Here is a 24,776-nt window from a genome sequence, read left to right as displayed (position 1 = left end):
ACCCTGTATATGTATGTCAATTGCGTTTTGTGTTCGATTTATATTATAAAGGTATGATTTATAATTATATTATAATTATAAAGGCACAAAATTCTTTATTGAGTTCACCAAAAAACACCGATAACCTTAAAAGCTTCTAATAAAAAGGCTTGGCAGAACGATATTTTTCCGTTGTATTAGTCTTTTGATATAAATTACATACAAATTATTATTTGTATCGTCATAACCGACAGAGAGGTGTTTAGGTAAATCATCGTGTATAATGTAATATATAGAATACCATGCTGCCCGAATATTAATACGAGCCACTGTACGTATACGGTTTGGACGAAACTTTGGACAAAATCATAAAAATAATAATCGTAATAATAACAACGATAATAAAGGAGAAATAAAAACACTGCTTGTATCGTACATAAAATTTACTTGTAATTTATTTTATGAGAGCCGAGTCGGCAAGTACCAAGCATCTAATTCCGAGCAAAGTTTGAGCCCAAGCGTGAACAAGGCGACAGACGTTAAAATACTCGTAACGAAAGAATCGTTTTTCATGGCATAAAGGATACAGGAAAGGGAACAAGTGCAGACATCGTCGAAGTAACGTGTGCCCTTGTTCAGCAAGTAAGCATCTACTAACTTTTGCCTTTCTTCGAGTTTGCGTCGTTTGCTTTCTGCAGGAATCATATCAAATACTTTAAAATTATGTATCGGTAGGGACAAAATAGTTAAAAATGTCGCTAACTATCGGAGAAACTATACTTGCTTTGTGAAACACGTCGAGAGCAGCTTGGATCACATTCGTCTCGAAGGTCCGCGATATCGCTTCTCTCGCCTGAAGCGTATTGTTCGCCAATAGGCTCGTGAGCTCGTTTACCCATTTCGCTCGCTGTTTCCATTCTTTCACGTTTCGCGATCTTATCTGACGAATCTCCCGCGTATTTAGCAGTTCGTTCGATCATATCGGTTTCCACCAGCTTGTCGGATCCTACGTCGGATAGTCCTGGAGCTGTCCCAGCTTCTTTGACGGGGGCGATCGCCAGCGACGAACCGACATCCTTCTCCATTGCGGTTCTCGAAGACACTAACGAATCGAATTGATTCATCGATTCGTTTTTCATTTCTGAAATTTTCTTTACCTTCCATGCCGGATTGCGTCACGACCGTCGCTTTCGATTTCGCGTCTACGTCGTATAGTCGTTGAGCTGTTTCCGTTTCTTTGGTGGAGACGATCGGCAACGACGAACCGACATCCCTCTCCGTCACAATTCTCGAAGATACTAACAAACCGATCGTTTCATGCCAACGTTTCGAATTGATCTCGTAATTCGTTTTTTATTTCACAAATTTAATTTACCTGCCATTCCAGATTGCGTCGCGGCCGTCGCTTTCGTTTTTCCATCTATATCGGATAGTCGTCGAGCCGTTTCCGCTTCTTTGGCGGGAACGAATGGTAAGTTAAAAAATTCCTAACATTGGTTTCCGTCGTGTTTCTTATTGTATTTTCGAACTCGACCGTCTTATTTACCTTCCCCGTCGAGTAAAATTTTTCTCTCGACCATCGGCGTTCCATCAAGCCTTTCCTGCTTTACGTCCAGCCATTTTTCCGTCACCACTGCTCTTTCCGAATCCCTATCATCGCGGTAACGACGGTCGCGAGCATCGTCTTTCTCACGGTGCTTTTCGTCGTCGCGCTGATGGTCCAAGCTCGCGAACTTTTCATCCTCGGATTTGACCGAGGGCGCTGCCTTGCGAATTTCTCTCGAACCAAGTGCCCTCTCACAGATCCACGGCGATTCGGCGACTAGAGACCTCGTCGGTTATCTCGGAACAATGATTCACGCAGAAGGAAACGAGCAAGATAACGTAGAAAATTTTATGCGAATGGCTCATACCTACTTTTTTGAGCTTAACTTTTACTACGGGACACCAAGGCTCGCATGCAGACATTCAGACCAGTTTCGACAACCGTTCGGAGAATTCTCGCAGCTCCGACAGAAGTTCCATAATCGAATTTTCGATCAAGAAACCGATCTTGTTGATCGTTTGACGGTTCGTTGTCGCGTCGCTGCAGGATTGACAAATGATATTCGCGCATTCAATTATCCGTTTAAGAAAACATTCGAATTAAAAAGGATGTGCGCAGATTTGCTCTAAATTGCCGAAGGAAAATCACGATACGCGTGTTAATGAAATGAGATGCTCGATTCCAGATATCGGACATTCGAGCGTAGTCAGTCTAGAAAATGATGGCACGAATGTATGTTGCGAGTGTCACAGAAACGACGAAGAAGAAACGCTGGCTGCGGTCCAGGAAAATGATCAATTGCCGTCTAAATATCTTGTACAAAGAATTTTTCGGTTGTTATTACCCGCGTTGGAGGAAACACTTAGCGAAGCCTCTAAATGGAACGCTTTACGGGTATCGTGTACTTTCCCGTATACTTTGTTTCACTTACAGTGACGGAAATGAATTTATGAACATGCGAATAATTACATTTTTATTGTTTCTATCATGTTGGTATAGGCAGTAGATAACATTTTATATGCATGAAAAAAATCGTAGGTCCAAAAGTGTCGTTTCAATGGTCTCGACTATATCGCGGAGATTTTGTGGAATAACAATCCGAGTCGTTCCAAGAAATTTTCACCCCGATTGAACGCATTTGACATTCCACTGTTTAAGCAATGGTTGAGTCTGCGGTAAGGAAGAAATTAATTCTCAAGTTGTATCGAGAGGCGGATGGTCATTCTAATGTATCCATCGCCACATTTAGGCCGCCTTATCCAAAATCGTGGCTGTGGTCCCAGGAAGAAGCGACATTGCACTTGCAACGATATGTTCGTGGTTGGCTCGTAAGAAAACGCGCGGATGTTCAGGAAATGAGGCAATTTTGGAAGGTGAACGATCGAAACAAGATGTGTATCACATTTGATCGTTTTTTAATATATACCATACTATATCATACTATACAATATCACATACCATATCTACAGCTACGGGCAAAATTGAGTGGACGAATTGTGGAAATAGTTACTATATATACTTAAGTTTTATTATAACAATAGTACTATTTAAATTACCTGTCCACTCAATTTTGTCCGCAGCTGTATATTATGTTGTTATATTTTGTGATCGATTTAAAAATTCTCATAACGCTAGGATATCGCTGCGAAAAATTTGACCCGAAAAGAGACGACCAGCACCATTGAGCAACAAAGAATTCGTATTCCAGGTAAGTATCTTTTTATTCTTTGTGTCTAAATTTAAATGCAGCAATCGTAGATTTAATACACTCGCAGGTGAAGTACAAATCAACGGTGATGGTATAATGGACGACGATTCGGATCGTTGCAAAAAATATCGCTGGATGGTTTATGCGAATAAAGCGAGCATCGCGAGAACGAAAGATACGTTTTAAATCTACGAGACAATGATGACGCTTGAATTGGTTCCTGATGTATAAAAAACATTCGACCTTTATTAATCTATAAAATTAGATAGTCGTATAAAATATTGAGACCAATTCACGGCAAGTTTTCACATTTATCGTCTAAGTACAAAGTAGCACTTTTCGTAATGTCAATATTATGTGTGGGGGTTTCATTCTCTTCTGCGATTCTATAATGTTTAATGCCTTGTAAATTATATTTAATCGTAAGTTTTGGTTCCTCCGTAAGAGGTTCTCCCTTTTGTTTTGCTTGGCGAATCAAGAGTTCCTTTAGAAGAGGTGGAAAGTTTGTTGTCCTTGGCAAGATTTTTTCAGGCACTTTCTTACTAGCATTCAAATAACATTCCTCCTGATCTTTAGGTATCAGAATATAATCTGCCTTATAACTTACCGACTCTATTTGGACAGGTTTGTTGGCTGTTTTACCTCTAAAAGTTTTTTCAACAAGAGCCACTATTTTTCGAGGGTACTGTAATACACAAATTCATTTTAGTATGCGCTTGGATCGTAACGCGTTTCCATACAAGTATTGAAAAGTAGATGTGGACTAAAATACTTACATGAGGATTATCAGTAACATGTGGTAGTGCGGCTACTTTTAATATTTTTATGTAAGATGGTTCGGGATATCGTTCGTGCTGGCTTCGTACAATTATTCTACCTATTCCATAGTTCTTCAAATTTCCTAAGATCTCCCACAAAGGTTTCCCTTTGAAAGTGGTTGTCCGGCCAATATACTTTATCGGCATTTTACATAGATTCGCGAATTGTGAAGATGAACGATTTAACTAAAAAAGTAAGGAACTGTAGCCTAACCTCGTTTTCGACAGCCGAATTCAAACAGCATCGAACATAACCACACGACAGAGATGCCAGAAAAGCACCGCCCGCCGGGTGCACACGCAACATGCCAGATATACGTACGTGAGCTCGTGGAGTTTCGGAAAGTCGACAAAGGCAAACTGACGCATGCCCTCTTTCTCGATTCTCCGAAGCTGCCCGAAGTAATTTCGGATCGCCTCGTGGGAGTCGAGAGAGAAAGGCTCACATTTGCCTTCTCGCTCTAAACAACTGAAATCCGACCTCCCGTCAACGGCATACGATTTGGATTCTCGAGCCGAGATTCTCGACTGCCCAGGCATTTTTACTTTCCGACCTATGTAGGCGCACATAAGCAAAGTACCCATAATGAAAAAAAAATTTTGTAAAATTTATTTTACGGAAATACACGTTTTAAGACCTCCTGATCATATTTTAATTATTGAAAAAAAAGAAATTTTTTTTTATTCCCATGTATGAGCACACATATGTATATTATTAATACGATTGAATATAAATAGCTGAATGAATTTAAATGAAACTTTACATTTAAGTTTTATGTTCTCATTTCAAAGGCGTGTGGACGGATTCAAATACGTGAACACTAAACGTAACGATGTAATTATATTATTTAATATTTACTAACTATTTAACATAAAGAACATAAGAGAAAGACATAAAACGTAAACGTAAAACTGTGATTGCTCTCGACTAACGTTCGATACAGAGTGACGTTCCTGCAGTCAAAGTCGACCCTTCCTTATTCCTATCTTATAATAATGATCTAAACAAAACGCACGTTCGAGACGCAGTCTCTAAAACGTATTTCACCTTAAACCTAAACACCTCACTCGATACCTACTCTAGCTTAGACTAAACACTCCTATCGACGCAAACGATAACGGTTCTCCTAGCCACACACATATACTCCTTACAGATTATACCTCTTGTTTCATAGTTGTTCCGATATATAGGCATAATGTATAAAAAATCTTTTAAATGTTTCATATAAATCTTAGGACGAATTAAATTTTATATAAAAAAAATTATATAAACTTTTTCTCTATCTTCTCTAGAAAAGAAAACATTATATGAAATCTTATACATTACATGCTTACTTAAATCGCATTGAAAACGAATACCACAAATGTTTTAGAATAATGTGCAAAATGTGATTACGATTTTCGCTAAGACAAATTGAAAACTCGGTTCTAACAAGGAAAAGTTGGAATGGTACCCGATTTTGGGTTAGGTTTTACTTTGAAATATTAATAAAGTTATTACAGATACTTATCTTCAGAAATAGAAATACATTCAACAACCAGCGTGGCGTGAATGACAAGGTATTTGCCTGCAAGTTCCGAGCTTCTTCTGCTCTGCAGGTTCGAACCCTGCCAAAACAAATCCTTTTTTTTTATTTTTTCAATCATATTTTAATCGTACACTAAATGTGACATTATATTTTTGTCTGACCTTCGAATATTTTTTTTTTTAAATTGAATTTAACATATGTTATTTTCAATGTACGAAGTACATGAATCTGGATGGTACTTTTCGTAAAAACAGTGAAAACATAACAATTTCAAGCACCACCTACATCTAATGAAAGTTCTGTTTTCACAGAAATAACAAAATTTTGTATCTAACTCTGATGGAAAGGCCGCTTCATTTACATTGATAAAATGTGAACGATTTTCGGATAGTCGTACCTTGTAGCTTGTACTTTTTACCTTATACTTCAGGTAAAAAGGGATATAGCTGGGAAAAACAGTTTTATGACATTACCTGTTAACTTATGTTACTGTTCTACACTGAAACGCTATGTTTTGTACCTTTAAAAATATTCGACTATGTCCTTTTAAAATTTAAGATGCAACCCATACTTTGTATTAAACTGGCAAACGGGATCACTTTTCCTTTGTTTCTAGTTAGTTCTATTTAGTTCGTCATAACCAATTGATACGGTTATTTCAAAACAATCGAGGAAAATCATTATTAATTAATTTCTGCAATTATTAATTCTACTGTTTTGTTTATGTTATAAAAGTAAGAACTCTTCTTATTGAAGAATACCACAGCGTGCACAATACTGGTAAAGAGTGGAATCTCATTTTAATTTATTAATTTTCAATCTTAAAGTATTTTGATTTTCAAAAATCGTATTAATAATATACATATGTGTGCTCATACATGGGAATAAAAAAAATTTCTTTTTTTTCAATAATTAAAATATGATCAGGAGGTCTTAAAACGTGTATTTCCGTAAAATAAATTTTACAAAATTTTTTTTTCATTATGGGTACTTTGCTTATGTGCGCCTACATAGGTCGGAAAGTAAAAATGCCTGGGGCAGTCGAGAATCTCGGCTCGAGAATCCAAATCGTATGCCGTTGACGGGAGGTCGGATTTCAGTTGTTTAGAGCGAGAAGGCAAATGTGAGCCTTTCTCTCTCGACTCCCACGAGGCGATCCGAAATTACTTCTGGCAGCTTCGGAGAATCGAGAAAGAGAGCATGCGTCAGTTTGCCTTTGTCGACTTTCCGAAACTCCACGAGCTCACGTACGCGTATCTGGCATGTTTCGTGTGCACCCGGCGGTGCTTTTCTGGCATCTCTGCCACACGATGAGACAAAACAAGCACTACGGGCACAGACGAGGTGCAGAATAGACGTTGCATGCAATGCTTTTTTCTGTCATACAGATTAGGGGCTGCGAGTCCCTTTACTATTTTTGTGTCACTTACAACGTTATCGGTTCACACTGGAATTCAAATTTAATACTCTTAGTGTTTAGAATTAAGACTAAATATTGAAAGAATTTAACTACTTCAGAAGCAATCAAAATTAGATCTGAGGAGCGAAAAGAGGAGAAAGTTTAAGCAATTATATATAATTATTTCGTGCAGTTATACAATAAATAGTCATTAAATAATTACTATTGTAAGCGAGTATTAATTACTGTTTACTAACTTTATACTGCTTAATAAATATTATGTTTTATAATACTCACTATATTCATATAAATTCTATCATGAAAAAATTCAGCCTTTTTCCAGCGATTACAAATAAACATGTAGCTAACTCGTTCAGCTGAGAGATTTGAAATTACGAAACACGAAAGTATTGATTTTGTGATGGCGCGGGGTCTGTTTAATACCGATCGAACTCATCAGAGGGCACTGATACACACTTTTTTTACATGAGGCTTGTATACAATCTTCCATTTTATCTAATCCTCTTTGCTTTATATTATACTATATGTTATCGATAATATCGGTAGCTTCTTTGTCGTTCAAACAATTTTAAATGTGGAAGTTGATTTGTAGTCATGCAATTTAATGGTGTCATTATGGACAGTACGATTTTATTGCTGTGTAGATTTTAAATTGAAAAGTAACCATAGTTTGTGCTTCGTATTTCCTTGATGTTCCACTCGATCTGTTAGTGTTTGGTTAGGATTTTGTAATTTAGCAATTGATATTGTTTAACGAAGTTTGTAATGTACTATATCGTCGCGTATTTCTACAAGTTTCTTTTATATTTATTACTAACGTAATTTTAAATCCAAAGAATTAGTAAGTGAGATACGATGTTGTCACTTTGGTTTTGCGAAATTTGAATTTAAATCGAAGTTTCCACAAAAATTGCTACGAAGCTTTCACGATGACCGAAAAAGAAGGGAACGACGCAATTACAAATGAAATTGCTAATAAATCCGAGGAACCAGGAGATAGTTCGCACGAGGAAACGCCAGCTAATCTCGAAACGATTCCTTCGGAAACAGCTTTAGTTCGAAATGAAAGTCAGACAGCTTCTAAGGACAAAGCAAAAAGTAAAACACGATTTCCACAATTTACAACTAATATATAGGATTTTCCAATAAGAGCGATAGAACTTTAAATTGAAATAAAATGAAAACTATAAAATATAATCTGGTACTCGTTGTTTTATTTTGCTGCACGTTCGTTAATATTATACTTAAAATACGGCATCATTAAATAACCACCACAATTGTGTTTAGTAGAGTGAATACAACAAACACAATTTTCGATGACTAGCACATAATTAAGCTACTGGTATATTTTACCAATAACAAACTTTATTTGCTTTAAGATAATCAACAGTTTATAGTTTCTTAAAATAAATGAAACTTAACATAGGAAAAACCAAATTCTGTCTATTTTGTTTCTTGTACCATGTTGACATGTTGATCAGAAATCAAACAAAGTGCACAACATATTATTCAAATTGAACAAGAAGTTTGGTAATAAATTTTAATAATTTCAATTTGTCGAGTAAATGTGTATCATCTTTCCAACATGACTTGTAAATATTACTAAATACAAATGTCACATAAATTGAACAAGCGCATAATATAGTACCTATGACAATTGAAAGTTCTTTTGCTCTTATTGGAAAACCCTATAGTTGTAATAGATTTATTAGTATTTAAATGTTTCAGTTGATATTTTATTAAAAGCAACTGGTAATGCACCGATAATGAAACAAAAGAAGTGGGCTGTCAGTCAAGATTACTGTATTGGTAAAATATCAGATTTTATCAGAAGGTATCTTAAATTAGATTCCAATGAAAAACTAGTAAGTATAATGTAGAAATTACACCCGTTGCATTATTTCATTAATTATTTATCATATAAATGTTTCCTTCTTTGCCAGTTTCTGTATGTAAATCAAACGTTTGCACCAGCTCCTGATCAGGTGGTCAAAAATTTATATGACTGCTATGGAGCAGATGGAAAATTAATACTTCACTATTGTAAAAGTCAAGCTTGGGGCTGAAGGTTTCTTCAAGAATATTTCTTTCTTGTGAATGTTATGTAAATGTATAGAAACATTTTATCGCCATCATTAATGACTAAATATGCCAACGTTCAGTTATACCATATTTTAATAAGTATTATAAATTTAATCATGGGCGGTTCTTATGACATAATCTTTTGATCTTTCTATGATATATCTGGCATAGTGGTATAGTAATTATAAAAATATTGTTTAAATCTATACTACTATTGTATGAAATTTGTTTTTTATTTTATTTTCTTGTTTGCTCCCTTGAAGATTAAAGAGCAAAGTATGGCAAGAAAGAAGCTTTATGGATAAGAAAAAACCCAATCGTCTTGAAAGCTGTATCTGTAATCTTAATATGAGTCACGTCCGCGTTCCATCAAATGACTTCTAAAAAGAAGGTATGCGCCATTTTAATAAAATTGTTAATTTTCTTCAAGAAAAATTTTGTCGTTGTTTCCGCAGATCTGAACATTCTTTTACGTTTTTTCTATGTATTTGTACACGGAGGCCATTTCAGAATCTATCGTTGTCACATAGGTCCCTTATTACAGGGTGATTTGATATCTGAAATTGGAATTGATCAATTTAAAATCGATCGAATTTAAAATTCGAGTCTCTAGCCTAGTTACTTTTGTACACGTACTCGAATACAGCGAATCAATAGATACAAGTACATAACGCGTAATAAAAAATAATAAATCTATTCTACAGTATTATGTGTGCGTCCGAGCTTTTATAATAAATACATTTACATACTTGCGTGCGTATTGGAGTTGTTGCAAGCACTGTTGTTACGGTGTACAGTGTCATCTAAAATTTTGTCATTCTGGTGGCTCTGAGAACTTGACGAGCATTTTATGGTCGATTCCTCTATTCCGTTATCGTGCACGCTCGATATTTCGGAAGGACATTTCCAGAGTATTATAGCACCATCTGTGCTTACTGTAACCATAAATTTGTCATTCGGAGCAAAAGCACAAGCCGTGATTGGAGCAGCGTGAGTAAGACCTAAACTGATAATATTCGCGGTACGATATTCCCACAGTTTTATAATCAAATCGTCGGATCCAGTGAGAAAATATCGTCCGTCGTGACTGACACTTATAGTGTTCAACGTGCCAGTTATTGAACCTTCGACTTCTCTAACCAACGATCCATCCAAAGTCTCCCAATAAGCTATTTTACCATCCGTACCACACGTCAAAACTTGAACACCGCTAGGTATGAAACATGCTGACATGTACATTGTATTTCCTTGTAACGCAAACTTTCTCGTGAAATTCCTAAATAGCAACGGGGAATCTGTAGTTACTCCTATATCTAGCGTGATGTAGAGGTCATAGACATAATGGTTTATTCTACGGTTAACTTTCCTAGGATTTGGAATTACGGCATCTCTATGCACTGCATATGTCTCGCATCCTTTCGTTTTACCAATTTTCTTTTCTTTTTTGCTAAGTCAGATTTTGTTGAGCTCGAGATGCTGAGTCAAAGAGTTGAGGAAGGGATGAAACGTGGAAAGTTAACCGTGCAAATTTTAGTGAAAGTTAATCTTGCATTATTGTACTACCATATATCCCAGACTATGCATGTACCATCTGTACTGGAACTAATCAAATTTTTATCATCAGGTGAAACATGCAACGACGTTATCGGACCCCTGTGTTCCTTCAAGACCTCTAACAGTTGTCGCGTTTCAGACTTTGCATCCCATATTCGCACCTGAACGAGCGGATACATTCAAATCAAACAAACGCTGCACGAGTATGTACATTCGTAAAGAAGGAAATACACAGTTTACCGACTTGGCCGTCACAGCCGCCACTAATGAGCCTGCAATCGTCATTTGTAATCGTGACTGTCGACACGGATTTTGTGTGAGCACGATGAATTGAAAATAAGAGATTTCCGCCGTTTAAAACAAATCCTCGAATTGCACCATCGTTCCAGGCTTTCTCCAATAAATAAAAAAATTTTGTAATAATCGGGACTCGAGTATGTCGCGTACGGTTAATACTTACCAGATATTATAGTGCCGCCTTTGCGATCGAAACATAAACTGGAACAAATGAAATTTGGCACTGTGATTCGGAGCAGCTCCTTTTGCGTTGTCAATTTCCACACACGAATATCGTGTTTGCTACTTGTTGCAAATATCTCCGAATGATTACTGCAAAGTCATTTCGTTGAGCGTATATTTTTTACGTCATCTTTTGCTTTTGTTATACTATATGAAATAATAAAGTTTTAATGCGTGCATTTACCGTGGAAACGCAAGATCATATATCGAATCAGTGTGACAAGTGACAAGCAAGCGTGTACGAAAACTCGATAATTCCATTTCGTAGATCTCGCATTCGGCGGTTCCCACCAGTATCAAATCATGTTTGTAGCGTATCATTGATGTCACAGTGGCGCATACATTTCCCGTGCGATGCTATGAACGAAATGTAATTTTTACAGTACGGGACAAAATAATACTTAACAAATTTGTTGATTTTAGATGGCTAAAAGAAGAAAATGAACAAAGGTAAATTGAAATAATTTGGTGAACTTTAATGTGTTAGAACTCTTGAACTACATATTAGCTTTACCGTATCTTAATACTTTTTAGTAGAGATTAAAAAGCTGCATTGAATAATGCAATCAAAATTATAGAGTTCTATTTAAAAAAAGAAAGAATACAGGTGCATTTTTTATATGCATCAATGCATAAAAATTTTTGTTGTATCGCCAACAGTTTTAGAGATATAGCTTTCCTCAGTTGCATGCGACACCCTACATACAGGGTGTTCGGCCACTCTTGGGAACAATTTTAATGGGATATCCTAGAGGCCAAAATAAAACGAAAATCAAGAATACCAATTAGTTGATTGAGGCTTCGTTAAAAAGTTATTAACATTTAAATCCTCGAACAGATGTGCATAGTTTTCATTTTGAATCATTAAAATCCATCAATCCGACCAAAAGTTATGACTTTTTAAACATACGCATGAAATTTCAGAGCAACATTTCTGACCACATTATTTCTCGGTAATGAATTTTTTTCTCGAAAGTGCGTAGGATTTCAGGGATATGTCTATTCACCAAAAATTATTGTAATTGACCGCTGCAACCGAAAATAATTTTTCCAAAACGATTTGAATCTTTTCAATGTCGCCGAAAAATTTCACACCATCTCGAATTTTTTTCTAGAAAGTGGGTAGGATTTCGGGATTATGTCTATTCACTAAAAATGATTGCAATTGACCCCTGCAATCGAAAATAATTTTTTCAGAACGATTTGAATCTTTTCAATTTCGCCGAAAAATTTAGTTTTTCATTTTTAGTAATTTTATTTGACGCTCTACAGAAAAGTTGTCTAATACTTTTTTGTAGATACCCATGAGCTCTACATTAGAAAAAAGTTTGAATGAAATACGTTTACTATTGTAGGTGTTATGGCCATTTGAATATTGGACCATTTTTATGGGGTTTTTCTCATTTTCCGGAGTCAAGGAACAACTTTTCGAATATTTTTAGAATGTCTACATATTCTTCGCCAAAATACGCGTTGTTCGCCGTTTGAAACATTAAAGTCCTCCAATCCGTTCAGAAGTTATGACATTTCAAAGATTCGCATGAAATTTCGGGGGTGCATTTCTGGTCTCACATCAAATTTTCGATCGGGAATTTTTTTCTCGAAAGTGCGAAGGATTTCGGGGGTATGCGTAATGACAAAAAATGATTGCAATCGACCTCTGCAACCGAAAATAAGTTTTTTAGAACGATTTGAAAAAAATTTTTTTATTTCACCGAAAAATTTCGGAACCTACCCAAATTTTTTTCTCGAAAGTAGGTAGGCTTTCGGGGGTATGTGTAATGACCAAAAATGATTGTAATTCACCCCCGCAACCGAAAATAATTTTTCCAGAATGATTTGAAATTTTTTAATTTAATTGTTAATAACTTTTTAACGAAATCTCAATCGAGAAATTGATCTTGCTTTTCGTCTTATTTTGGCCTCTAGAATCTCCGATTAAAATTTTTCCCAGGGGTGGCCGAACACCCTGTATATGTATACCCCGAATGAGAAATCGCGACAAGAACCGTAATATATAATTATAATCGAAAAATAATGTCATATTTACCGTTATAATCCATGGTACAACTAGTAATTTCTTCGTTCTGGTTCCGATAGGGGCAGTTGAATGTTTTGGAATCTCTATTAATTCGACCGTTCCGTTTCCAGTACCTACAATCATCTCTTGCTTTTGTAAGAATAATAAATTGGTCACGCCACCCGCGTATACCTCTCCTTCGCTTGTTTTTGTTTTTCTAGCACGTGATATCTTCGAATAGCATCCGATCATGATTGGATACTTGGTCGATTCTTCGTTCGATTCTGCCATATTTGACCTATGTAAAAAGTCTATGGCCGGTTACAGTTTGTCTTCTCTTTACATTTCTTATTTTAATGAATAGGTAAAATGAGAAATAAACGTGGATCAATTAGGAGCAATTCCAAGAGCTTCACTTAAGGGAGGAAACCACTGTGACGAATTGAAAAAATCGAAACTTTTTTTTTTACCTCTTTCTAATATTTGTGATTTTAAGAATGACCTCCTAAAATATTTAAGTAAAATTCGCAAAATAACAATGTTACAGGTTTTAGTAGATTAAAAAAAAATGTAATATGCCTAACGCTTGAAACTAATTGCTCTTTACTTCGGGACATTCATTCGAAATTCTTTTATTATTTTTTCTGTGATCAAGTTTTCATACGAGTGGGAAGTGTTTGGATCGAGATAACTATGCGAACCAGGAGTATTTAATCTAGAGCGATAAGTGGTGTGAATGAAGAGTGTTTGTATCAAGTGGATGAAGCATTAAACGCGTTTTTCTCGAAACCAACTTTTTCAAACTGGGCGACTCAATAACTCAGTCAATTTTGATTCGATTTAATACTCCTGATACTATTCTCTTCAGTTGTACATACGGAATTTTTGATCAAATAATTCGTTCCTACGTGGTATTAAAAGAAATATTGACTTTCTCACAGGTTTTTGAGATCTCTTATTCAAAGTTCCACCATTTTATAATAAATTATGATTTTTATAAATCCCTACGTGCAACTGAAGCTACTGTCTTATAGTTTAAGAAAATTGCATGATTTCTTGTTTTAGAATTTGCAATGAAAAATTAGACGTCCGCCCGTTTACAACAAATTTTTGGAGGCCTCTCACGCCGGTTTCTATTATGTCTCTAATAATTAATGTTTTTATACGAAATTTTTACAAGAAGTAGTTCAAGAAATATTCTTTCGAAACTACTAAACATTTATTAGAAAAAGTTTCAAAGTTACCCCCTAAAAAATTCTATAAAATTGTTTTTATTTTCAGAGGTCACAGCCCCCCCCCCAAGAGAGGCTCCCCTGGATTTGCCCCTGAGCTCAACCGAAGGATCAGAAACGCGAAAAGAAATCTTTAAACGACCTTGCTTTTATGATGTCACCAGATGTCGTTCCGCAATAGATATTTTCATCGTTTTCATCTATAACGATACAGTTAATAACGCGCCTAATCTTGCCGATTTTTACTTCCATTCCATGGACTCTTTGGTCTTTTGGATCTATGCGCCAAACCTTGAACGTTCCGTCCCCGACAGTGACAAAACCTACGTTGCAAATGTTCTTACGCGCGATCATCAGCGCGTTTCCAGCGGAGGTGCCTAGATCACGAACGAGATAAATTAAAACCGATAAAGCGAACAAAGAATACAAAAGATAAAACGGCGTTACCGCAAAGAGGACTTCCGTTTTGAACGTCCCACACTATAATGCAACCGTCGTCTCTACCACCGAGACTAACCAGATATTGTCCGTCCTGCGTGAAACACACATCCTCGACTCTGACTTTGTGAACTTCGTAATTAGTTTTCATTTTACGTTTTTCATAGTCCCATATTATGACCATCGCCTGCGAAATTTTTATTAGAACGCTACTATTTTCACTTCGTAATTTTTTAAAATCGATCCGTGGAAGCTGGCACAGCCAACCGCAACGAATAGAACAATTACCTTAAAACCCTGGTGGTTCACTTGGCCGGAAGCTATTAACTTTCCGCAAGGTGAGATATCCAAAGCGGAAACTACATTTTTGTGACCGGTGAGAAAGGTCTGTTCGCCAGTCTTTGCGTTTTTTATGGTGACTTTGTTACCTATCGGATATACTAAATGCTCCCCATCTGGATGCAGTTGTAAACCGTTTTTCATGAAACCTATAAACATAAGTACGTACAATTTTCCAAACAAATAATGTACTACTTGATGATAATATAGGACGTTAGAAGGGAAGATATCCAGCCCGATAAATTCAGTAAATTATAAAAATTCGAAGTAACTTTGCTTGCTGTCCAAATTCACTCTAAAGCGTTTAAATAAATCCATAAAATTCAGCTATTTTATTGTTTACTTTCAAAATCATAATACTAACCGTCGAACGCTATTACTCCAAATACATCCAGCTGTTTCGGGTCCATAATTGTAAATACTCTGATCTCTCAAACGAAACTATATTGTGATCGACTGATTGACACTTAGCAGTGCGTTGTCATGACAATCACAAGGATTAAAAGAACGATAAATCCCAGTGTCGTCATGACAATGCCATGTTTATATCAGCTGTAGGTATTCGTCGACACGTGTATATGTTAAGTATCGAAAAGGAAGAGGTTTTTTTATTTTCTTGACGTATGGCTTATGCATTGAAAACTTTGAGAGTGTTTCAAAATTCTATGCTCTTTTGTTCTCGGGTTATATTCGAGCGTGGATTACTTTTCAGTCGATCCTCGTACTTCTACAAAGTAATTGCAACGTAATTACATTGCAATTACACGGTAATTATACGATAATTACCGTGTAATCATAATCGTAAATCGTTTAAACCATATAATTACCGTATAATTGCAATGTAATTACAGTGTAATTGCAATGCAATTACTTTGTATAAGTAATCATGACAAATGTAACTAGATTACGTTTGGCCTAACACTATTAACAATTCGATAGAAATATCCGTACAGTTTGTAAAATTTATTTTAGAATCGTACGCAACGTATGTATACACCATTGTACACCATTATAGGCCATTTAACACATTCCCTATCGCGCGTCAAATATCTGTTATCATGGCAGGTCAACGTTATACGTATTTTATATCCCTATAGACAAGGTAAAACATAAACTGTCGATCATTCTTTCCAAGATATTTAGGTGGTTTATTAAATATATTTTATTTGAAGATAATTAGAAGTATACATTGAACAAGATTACTATAAAAGCGTGATCTGTGACATACACACAGTGGTTTGAATCTTCAGAAATGCGAACTAAATTATTAGTGTTATTGTTAATACATTGTTCATTATGAATGAAACGGTTTTAGGGCTTTTTCGAGGTGTAGAATCTGATTTTGATATTACTTTTTGTTTTCGAAATTTCTGTTGTTACGAGCGGGAACGTGAGATCCTGGATTCGGTCGAGGGGCAGTACTCGACCGGTGGTTTTGGGTATGGTTTGGAAAAGAAAGGAGGTCCGGACGAACCAGGGGCTCTATACCCTGGGAGCCGTAGGTGGAGGTTACGTGGACGAACCAGGGGCTCTACACCCTGGGAGCCACGGGGTTAGATTAATAGGGAAAATGAATGGTTTCACGGACGAACCAGGGGCTCTATACCCTGGGAGCCGCTAGTAGGAGTGGACGAACCAGGGGCTTTATACCCTGGGAGCCACGTAGGTTTTTAGGATGTTTTAGGATCTTGCTCTCTGTCGTGATGGTACACCTCGAGCGGTAAAGGTGTACCGGGTTCGTGAGATACCCCTAGCCTTACGGTTAATATGGTTCAGGGTTGCTTTGAGTGAATAACACACGTAAGGAATAATAACTTGAATATATATTTTTGACGATGCTCAAGTACAGCTATGGATTTACAAGAAGTTGTACAATTGCTAAATTGCCTCGAAGGCGAAAGATTTGTTATCGGCTTTTACGCGGCGCGTTCGCGGGAGCTCTACTCGATTAATGGACACTCACTGATAAACCGCTAAGGTAGATAGTCGTAGATAGTTGCTTGAAGGGGATTATAGACCGATCTTGCCCTGAGTGTCACAGTAACGTCGTGCCAAGAGTTTAGGTAAAACTGAGCTCCCCGAGTAAGAAACCGCGGCCCTTATATAGTTGAAAATGCTCAGTACTAAGGCGGGGCATTACCATAAAAGGCAATGAAAATTGGGCCGGGTGTGCGCATACGGCATGAGTCAACCCCGTTCAAAGGGTTGCACGCTAGATGCTCGAGCCAACGCCCAAGTCACCAAACGTTTCAGCCCCATGCATGAATGATATGTAACACTGTAATTAAAATTTTATGGATTTTCGAGAATTTGATTGTAGCATTTTTGAGGATTTGAATAACTTTGAGAGACGGTTTTCAAACCGAATGGTGGCAACATACGTGTTAAGTTCTGGAGATTAGGCGCCATCCCCCACTCTTTCCCGCTATTATGGCATCACGATGCTGGTCAATGGCACACTATGTACGGTGCATGACCAATGTGAAGGTTTCCCGCGGAAACTAACGTATCACTTATTGTTTTAAATGCGCGGTACGTCTGAAGAAGCAGGGTCAAACATCATTCTTACGTCTGCTTTGGCAAATTCCTAACAGTCACGATTAAATCATTTATTTAAATATACAGGTTGTTCGACCACCCCCGGGAAAAATTTTAATGGGGGATTCTAGAGATCAAAATAAGACAAAAATCAAGAATATCAATTTTTCGATTGAGATTTCGTTAAAAAGTTATTAACAATTAAATTAAAAAATTTCAAATCGTTCTAGAAAAATTATTTTCGGTTGCAGGGGTCAATTACAATCATTTTTGGTCATTACACATACCTCCGAAATCCTATCCATTTTCGAGAAAGAAATCGCGTAGTTGCTGAAATTTTTCGGCGAAAAAAAATTTTTCAAATCGTTCTAAAAAAATTATTTTCGGTTGCAGAGGTCGATTACAATCATTTTTTGTCATTACGCATACCCCTGAAATCCTTCGTACTTTTGAGAAAAAAATTTCCGATCAAAAATTTAGTGTGAGACCAGAAATGCACCCTCGAAATTTCATGCGAATCTTTGAAATATCATAACTTCTGAACGGATTGGAGGATTTTAATGTTTCAAACGGCGAACAATGCATATTTTGGCGAAGAATATGTAGAAATTCTAAAGATATTCGAAAAGTTGTTCCTTGACTCCGGAAAATAAGAAAAACCTCATAAAAATGGTTCAATTTTCAAATGGCCATAACTCCTACAATAGTAAACGTATCTCATTGAAACTTTTTTCTAACATAGAGCTCATGGGTATCTATAAAAAAGTACTAGCCATCTTTTCTGTAGGACGTCAAATAAAATTACTAAAAATGAAAAACTAAATTTTTCGGCGAAATTGAAAAGATTCAAATCGTTCTGGAAAAATTATTTTCGATTGCAGGGGTCAATTGCAATCATTTTTAGTGAATAGACATAATCCCGAAATCCTGCGCATTTTCGAGAAAAAAATTCAGTACGGGCGAAACTTTAAACGTTAATAACTTTTTAACAAAGCCTCCATCAACAAATTGATATTTTTGATTTTCGTCTTATTTTGGCCTCTAGAATCCCCCATTAAAATTTTTCCCTGTATATTGCTGTAGTTTTTAATAATTAAAACATAATAGCAATACATAATTTATAAATACCTGTAGTGCTTATAATTTGACGATAGCGTGCAAAAATACATAGTGACTGGTGATTTCTGGTGAATAACGTTACAGCCGTGACATTATTATTCTGTTTGGTATTATTATACAATCGAAATTGAAAGGAAATAAAAAAAAAAATATTTCATCTTAATGGCGATTGTTACTAAGGATAAAGGATGTACATTTTCTTTTATGATTAAATGGTAAACTTTTTAAAAAAAGACACCTAATTAATTAACAATAAAGACGCCTTGTCAGTTGTAATTGGTAAATTGGTTTTATGTTTTTCAAAGAAATAAAGGAAGATGTATAATATGTAAATTCTTAATGAAGATAGATAGAGTATTTGCTAGTATATGACGTTATAATCAATTTCACGCTGAACCGTATAAAACGTATGTATTCGACAGAAGAGTTAAGGTCTATTATTGGAAGCGTATAAAAAACAGAATAGTAATTCAGGCGTATTCTGATTCTGACTCGGTGAGCACATCATTTATGAATGTCGACGATAATAAGAATTGCATTACAGCATCATATGCTGTTACGTGAAATCGTAGCAAAAAATGATCTAGTGATGTAAAATTGATTAAAAGTTGTATCATTGCAATGACTATGGCATTTTAGGTTGAAGATGCAGTAAATCAATTCAAACGGATTTCTTTGTCTCTCCAAAGGATCTCCATACGATTTACAGACATTAATACATATTTATTGAATAAACTCCATACCTTGATTTAAAATTCTATATATGTTTCGCTTTGATCGGATAAATTTACGGATATAAATGACTCAGCACAACTTGCAATGTTTACTCGAACCATGCAATCGGATTTCTTATCAAACGGGGAATTACTTGATCTAATTGTGTTATACCATAGAGCCAAAGTAACAATAGTTTTAATGCTTAGAAACTAGAAGGCAATTTTGTTAATCCTTAAATTGTTACAACTTCGTAGAAAGAACATAGTACAACAGTCCACTTGAGTTCGTTCTAAAGCTTGGAGACTCTACATTTTACCTGAGTTATCTCGAAGATATTTTTATATCATAGAACGCAATGGAAAACCGAAGATAGTCCTTTTTCTACAAAATTTTACAAATTCAAACGACTTTATGGACCTTAATACATTTTTTTTTTACGGTTAATTTAAAAGAAAAGTCATTCTCTTTTACAACGATCCACTGAAAGTTGACGTACTATTTCTTTTTGCTATTTTATCGCACTTTGAATGAAAAGTGTGCCGCCGTCATTAAAACAATCCAAGGTATTTACATCGCGAGGAGGTTGTACGGTTGGACTTGTACCTCCTGTGTATTTAGTACACGTTTTATGAGCATTTAATGTGTTAGTGTGTTTAGAAACGAGCATTACAGCACCATTGCCTTATCACTTTTTTAAATCTTTCTTGCATGTTGATGCATCGTCGCATTAATTCTTGGGGAATATCGATCCAGAATCTTTGAAATGTATGTATCTCCCGATGCATCCAATGTTACAGAAGATTTTTTTCAGATTTTTCAATCATCGAACATGCATATGCAACACGTGTTCGATCCGTTTGAGACTCGGACTCGTTCATGGGGTTTTCCAACGAAAGCGACGAAACTTTTAATTTACCATAACCACCATATTTGTTATTCGCTTGTTTGGGTCACGTAACAGTTGTTTTTAGTAGTGCTTTACAAGTCATCGTGTAGAGATACAAAGTTGCTCAACGCGATAAAATTATTAAAATGTATTATCAAAATTCTTGTTCAATTCGAGCAACATTTCGTGCACTTCGTTTGATTGATAATGAACAGAATCGACTGGTAGAACTCACGATTCGTTTAGTGGAAAAATTCGAAGCCATTGGTGCAGTTGTTGATCGACGCATTCCAACGCGTTAACGTAGTTACTACTACAAGGAAAAATGGTTCTGAGAATTCAAATTTATCGACTACACGTCGTTCTCAAGAATTAGGCATTCCTCGAAATCCAATATGGCGGATTCTGCGTAGAAACTTCAGTTTTCATTCTTACGAGATACAGTTAACTCCATGAAGTTCACCTCTTGGATGGATGACTTTGTCAATAAGCAAAATTATCGAATTTGGGGAGATACAACCTCTGTCAATAGTTGACCTTTGTACCCACAAAAGTCATTGGTCCTTATTATGTTATCTTAAGAAGATATAACTGTAACTGTTATTGGCGAGTGTTCGATCGATCGATTTCATTTTTTTTTTTTGGGCGCCAATTACATAAATTTGATTTGTTTGAGATGTGATGATGACCAATAAAGTGGTACCACATGCCACGCTTTTGCTAAAATTATCACTTTGTTGAGATCAATGATCAATGATAAGATTATTTCGGGAAATGCAGTTGTTATCTGGCTGTCAAGATCTTGTAATTTGATGCCAGCAGACTTTTTTTGCGAAGTCATGTTGAGTCTCTTGTTCATTTTAATAAACCACAAATTGTTGATTTGATTTGTTTGAGATGTGATGATGACCAATAAAGTGGTGCCACATGCCACGCTTCTGCTAAAATGATCACTTTGTTGAGATCGATGATCAATGATAAGATTATTTCGAGAAATACAGTTGTTAACTGGCTATCAAGATTTTGTAATTTGTCGCCAGCAGACTTTTTTTGCGAAGTCACGTTGAATCTCTTGTTTATTTTAATAAACCACAAATTGTTGACTATTTTAAAGTAAACACTAGATATCAAATTCATAATTAAATAATGGCGACAATATTGCTTTTGCATCTGTACCAGTCGAGTTTTATCTCCTTGACATACAAATAAAACAAAATTCTATGTGTCCCAAAAATATTATTTAATTTGGTTCGTCTGAACAATTAGAGTATAGAACGGAATATTTACATAACTAATATCGTTTAATAAGGTTGATATACAATATCAATAGATAATAACTAAGTAATATTATTAAATAATAAATTAATAGTTCTGTGAAGTATATGTTGTTTCTCCTACTACTCTGCACAGTGTGAAGTAGTAGTGGTCTTCTACGTTCAAGCTGTCTTCCCCCACTTCTCAAAAATGGGATTTAGCTTATTTTTCTGGCCACGATTAGTTTCCCTTTAGAAGTGTCTCGCGACCGATCTCTATTTCATCTCCTCTGCCATTTATGTATTGCCAAACCGAAAGTATGCGATGTTATACAGACGATTTATTTTAAACAAGTAATATGTATCTAATTACAATTACAATTTTACTTTATTCCACTTCAAATCATCAATTTCATAATTACACGTAGAATAAAATTCAAAATCTATTTTATATTTCAACTATGTAAATATTAGGCTAAACACTGTGCAATAGCTTATGTTTTCATGATATCCTCATGCACATTAGTTAGAACAAATCTTTATTATATTTACATACTTTAAAGAATATATTTATTTGAATTATATTATTAATACAATTTTATATGTATCTATCGTGAAAATCAATATTTGTATATTGTGAACAACAAATAACCGCCATAAATAAACAATGTTTGGCACGAAATGGCGGAGCCAATCAGGTAACAGCGAGGGTATGGCGCGAGACACATTTGTTACGAAACCGGTATTTCATATCGTTAAACGGTTAAACTCTCATAAAGTGAGCGACGCTTTAAGTACGGTGACTTTTAAATCAATGATATTTCACTTCACACTTTCTGTTTAAAGGGACCAAATTCTTTTCGAACTGAAATGGATTTCCCACCGTAAGTTACCATTTTTATATTATTAGAATATTAGAAGTTTGATTGCCAAGTATGCACCATATCTGTGAGGTTAGGTTTAAAATAGCTGCTCCTTTTAACTGTGGAGCACTTTTGAATTGTTAAAAAAGTATTTTATTGAAAAACGCATATGTATCTTTAGGTCCTTCCATCATTTTTTAGTGAGAATCTATACAATTTCGTTTTGTCGAAAAATCTCACACATATTGCTTGATATTTATGAAATATTTACAAATTTTTTCCAAGTGAAATATTAATAACACTGGTCAACAACAAATATGCATTCTTTATCTAAGTAGTCAATTCTAATCTATATTTATCCCTAGTTTTTCTAAAACACAAACTAAAAGTGTAAATTTTGTAATACCTAAATAAGAGCCATCTTTTCGACTTTTACATCAGCAGCAATGCGAAGTCTGAATGCCGGGTCACTTTGACCTATGAAGAAAATTCAGACATACATGTATAAATCTGTTGAAGGATACTTTTGTAATAAATTCTGCTGCAAATATTTTATTAACATTCTTTATTAATTTTTACTGCTTGGTGAACAGTAATAAATAAAAATATATATGTATAATGTACATATGCACATGCTTGTGCTTCTGCACACATTATGGATTATACATTTTTGCTAAACTTTTGATTTTTTTCACTATAGCTCTATTGAAAACTAAATAGTGATTCATTGAGTTTTTGCTGTCGCGGTAAAGCCAACATTGTTTTGTTTTCTTAAGTAATAAGATGCTAATTGGCTGACGGCAAACAGTCTACAGACTGGGTCAAAGAAACCTGGCATTTGGACTGCAAGGTTTAATATAGAATATCTCCTTAATATAATAACTCTCTGATGGGATATGTACATTATCTTTTAGTTGCATAATAAAAGTGTTATAATAATAATAATGATAACATCAATAGTACCAAAGCTCTTCAATCGTTCACTTTCATTCAGAGAAGTAAATTCAACGTTTTGGAAAGCTGGTAGATTGAAAACATTTGAAAACTGGCCTTTCCAATCTTCTGATAATTTATGTAATCCTGACCAAATGGCTTCTGCTGGATTTTTTGCCATTGGTAGCAAGGAAGAACCTGATCTGGTCGAATGTTTTATCTGTTCGAAACAACTTGATGGCTGGGATCCTAATGACAACCCGTGGTATGAATTATAATAATTTTATCATCTTTTTTCATATTTTCAACATTACAAAATATACATATATAGATTCTCTTTGATTATTCATAGGGATGAACATATGAAACATCAGAAGGAATGTCCCTTTATAAAATTAAATAAACCTCATGAGAATTTGTGGACTGTACAGAATTTATTTCAGCTGTTTAGAAAATACAAAGTAAAAGAATGCGTAAGTATCCTTTTTAATTCTTTAGAGAATTCTTTCCCAACAGGGACTAGTCGTGAAAACATATTATGACCGAAATGTGTCACACGTATTTCACAGACATTAAAATTGGATGAAAGTAAAGCCAAGGCAGAAGAAGTAGCTGCATATCTGGCAAATAAAATACCCCAAATTTATAAGGAGTTGAGGAAAAGTTACAAAACTCTAAGTTAATGTTAAGAATTGCACATACCTGTTTACAATTTGTCCTGTGGCCTATTCGCGCGACCATCGTTTTACGCGTCAACAAAATTCGCTTGTATAGTAACTTCTTAATCTGATGAAATCTCTCGAAAAAAGAAATGATAATCCTCTTGATATCGATTTAAGATGATTAAAAAATGAAATAAAGTATAAAAGAAGACACAGCTTATCGAGTTTAGATAATCTGCGCTATTAATTCTTGTCAAATTGTTCAATTTTATCACAGTAATACTTCATTTCACGATATTAGAGGCGAGTGCGATTTCATATCATTGATCTCGTGTGATATTAATTAATAAGTTGATGTAATTTTTTATAAAGATATACAATAATTGTTTCATATATTTGTACAAGTACATCGCATTACATATCGCATCTTGAATAAAAACTATATTTTCATGGAAAACAGTTTATATAACCATAACTAATTATGAATCGGCCGAAGGAATATCGTCGTTTTTCTGTTACTTTTTACAGTTCGTTGCAAGTATGAAATATTTATTCTCTTACTGAAAACGATAAATATTTGTACAAAAATTACTTTTATTTGTGAGAAATATATAATTCCTT

General features: G+C 35.2%; 5 protein-coding genes across 8 annotated transcripts; 3 read left to right on the top strand and 2 right to left on the bottom strand.

Moving 5' to 3' along the window:
* The first annotated feature begins 2,191 nt into the window (after positions 1-2,191).
* On the top strand, positions 2,192-3,427 carry LOC122400891 (IQ domain-containing protein K-like). Its single transcript, XM_043402626.1, has 5 exons — positions 2,192-2,419; positions 2,564-2,700; positions 2,775-2,898; positions 3,161-3,233; positions 3,301-3,427. Exons 1-5 carry the CDS (start codon positions 2,192-2,194, stop codon positions 3,417-3,419), a joined length of 681 nt encoding a protein of 226 aa, XP_043258561.1. The 3' UTR covers positions 3,420-3,427.
* LOC122400789 (28S ribosomal protein S34, mitochondrial) lies at positions 3,047-4,327 on the bottom strand. The gene is made up of 2 exons (XM_043402452.1): positions 4,010-4,327; positions 3,047-3,918 (listed from the first exon to the last, which is right to left on the bottom strand). Exons 1-2 carry the CDS (start codon positions 4,196-4,198, stop codon positions 3,526-3,528), a joined length of 582 nt encoding a protein of 193 aa, XP_043258387.1. The 5' UTR covers positions 4,199-4,327; the 3' UTR covers positions 3,047-3,525.
* Positions 4,328-7,537: 3,210 nt separating this feature from the next.
* Positions 7,538-9,659, top strand: LOC122400724 (autophagy protein 12-like). 3 transcript variants are annotated; one of them, XM_043402330.1, is made up of 4 exons: positions 7,538-8,098; positions 8,729-8,865; positions 8,944-9,110; positions 9,346-9,659. In XM_043402330.1, the coding sequence occupies exons 1-3, from the start codon at positions 7,930-7,932 to the stop codon at positions 9,064-9,066; spliced, it is 429 nt and encodes a 142-aa protein (XP_043258265.1). In that variant the 5' UTR covers positions 7,538-7,929; the 3' UTR covers positions 9,067-9,110; positions 9,346-9,659. The 3 variants fall into 3 exon arrangements, with proteins under 3 accessions (XP_043258265.1, XP_043258263.1, XP_043258262.1); XM_043402328.1 differs by having other exon boundaries at positions 8,944-9,104; positions 9,346-9,658; XM_043402327.1 differs by having other exon boundaries at positions 8,944-9,657.
* Positions 9,660-9,798: 139 nt separating this feature from the next.
* On the bottom strand, positions 9,799-15,681 carry LOC122400723 (cilia- and flagella-associated protein 52). The gene is made up of 10 exons (XM_043402326.1): positions 15,549-15,681; positions 15,134-15,333; positions 14,855-15,032; positions 14,550-14,784; positions 13,206-13,473; positions 11,340-11,512; positions 11,097-11,245; positions 10,881-11,026; positions 10,646-10,797; positions 9,799-10,358 (listed from the first exon to the last, which is right to left on the bottom strand). The coding sequence occupies exons 1-10, from the start codon at positions 15,592-15,594 to the stop codon at positions 9,824-9,826; spliced, it is 2,082 nt and encodes a 693-aa protein (XP_043258261.1). The 5' UTR covers positions 15,595-15,681; the 3' UTR covers positions 9,799-9,823.
* A 6,271-nt stretch (positions 15,682-21,952) lies between these two features.
* On the top strand, positions 21,953-24,455 carry LOC122400804 (baculoviral IAP repeat-containing protein 5). 2 transcript variants are annotated; one of them, XM_043402472.1, is made up of 5 exons: positions 21,953-22,015; positions 22,544-22,581; positions 23,555-23,758; positions 23,846-23,966; positions 24,063-24,455. In XM_043402472.1, exons 2-5 carry the CDS (start codon positions 22,568-22,570, stop codon positions 24,174-24,176), a joined length of 453 nt encoding a protein of 150 aa, XP_043258407.1. In that variant the 5' UTR covers positions 21,953-22,015; positions 22,544-22,567; the 3' UTR covers positions 24,177-24,455. The 2 variants fall into 2 exon arrangements, with proteins under 2 accessions (XP_043258407.1, XP_043258406.1); XM_043402471.1 differs by lacking the exon at positions 21,953-22,015 and adding an exon at positions 22,056-22,475.
* The last annotated feature ends 321 nt before the right edge of the window (positions 24,456-24,776 follow it).

The sequence above is a fragment of the Colletes gigas genome, unplaced genomic scaffold, assembly GCF_013123115.1.
Source record: "Colletes gigas isolate AHSC1104 unplaced genomic scaffold, ASM1312311v1 Colletes_gigas_Sc00020, whole genome shotgun sequence".
NCBI lineage: Eukaryota > Metazoa > Arthropoda > Insecta > Hymenoptera > Colletidae > Colletes > Colletes gigas.
The sequence above is the reverse complement of the archived record's forward strand: the minus strand, read 5'-3'. Positions and strand labels throughout refer to the sequence as shown.

What these genes read in the sequence shown, in the direction of transcription:
- LOC122400724 (XM_043402330.1), top strand. Translation starts at nt 7,930, where the DNA reads ATGACCGAAAAAGAAGGGAACGACGCAATTACAAATGAAATTGCTAAT. An exon ending in TTCTAAGGACAAAGCAAAAA is followed by an intron (nt 8,099 to 8,728) that starts GTAAAACACGAT and finishes TAAATGTTTCAG; the next exon opens with TTGATATTTTATTAAAAGCA. An exon ending in TAGATTCCAATGAAAAACTA is followed by an intron (nt 8,866 to 8,943) that starts GTAAGTATAATG and finishes CTTCTTTGCCAG; the next exon opens with TTTCTGTATGTAAATCAAAC.
- LOC122400789 (XM_043402452.1), bottom strand. Translation starts at nt 4,198, where the DNA reads ATGCCGATAAAGTATATTGGCCGGACAACCACTTTCAAAGGGAAACCT. An exon ending in ATGTTACTGATAATCCTCAT is followed by an intron (nt 3,919 to 4,009) that starts GTAAGTATTTTA and finishes TGTGTATTACAG; the next exon opens with TACCCTCGAAAAATAGTGGC.
- LOC122400891 (XM_043402626.1), top strand. Translation starts at nt 2,192, where the DNA reads ATGAGATGCTCGATTCCAGATATCGGACATTCGAGCGTAGTCAGTCTA. An exon ending in CTAAATGGAACGCTTTACGG is followed by an intron (nt 2,420 to 2,563) that starts GTATCGTGTACT and finishes AAAAAATCGTAG; the next exon opens with GTCCAAAAGTGTCGTTTCAA. An exon ending in AAGCAATGGTTGAGTCTGCG is followed by an intron (nt 2,701 to 2,774) that starts GTAAGGAAGAAA and finishes CGCCACATTTAG; the next exon opens with GCCGCCTTATCCAAAATCGT.
- LOC122400804 (XM_043402471.1), top strand. Translation starts at nt 22,365, where the DNA reads ATGTTTGGCACGAAATGGCGGAGCCAATCAGGTAACAGCGAGGGTATG. An exon ending in AACGGTTAAACTCTCATAAA is followed by an intron (nt 22,476 to 22,543) that starts GTGAGCGACGCT and finishes TTCTGTTTAAAG; the next exon opens with GGACCAAATTCTTTTCGAAC. An exon ending in GATCCTAATGACAACCCGTG is followed by an intron (nt 23,759 to 23,845) that starts GTATGAATTATA and finishes GATTATTCATAG; the next exon opens with GGATGAACATATGAAACATC.
- LOC122400723 (XM_043402326.1), bottom strand. Translation starts at nt 15,594, where the DNA reads ATGGACCCGAAACAGCTGGATGTATTTGGAGTAATAGCGTTCGACG. An exon ending in TGAACCACCAGGGTTTTAAG is followed by an intron (nt 15,033 to 15,133) that starts GTAATTGTTCTA and finishes AAAATTTCGCAG; the next exon opens with GCGATGGTCATAATATGGGA. An exon ending in GGTGACATCATAAAAGCAAG is followed by an intron (nt 13,474 to 14,549) that starts GTCGTTTAAAGA and finishes CTTTTTACATAG; the next exon opens with GTCAAATATGGCAGAATCGA.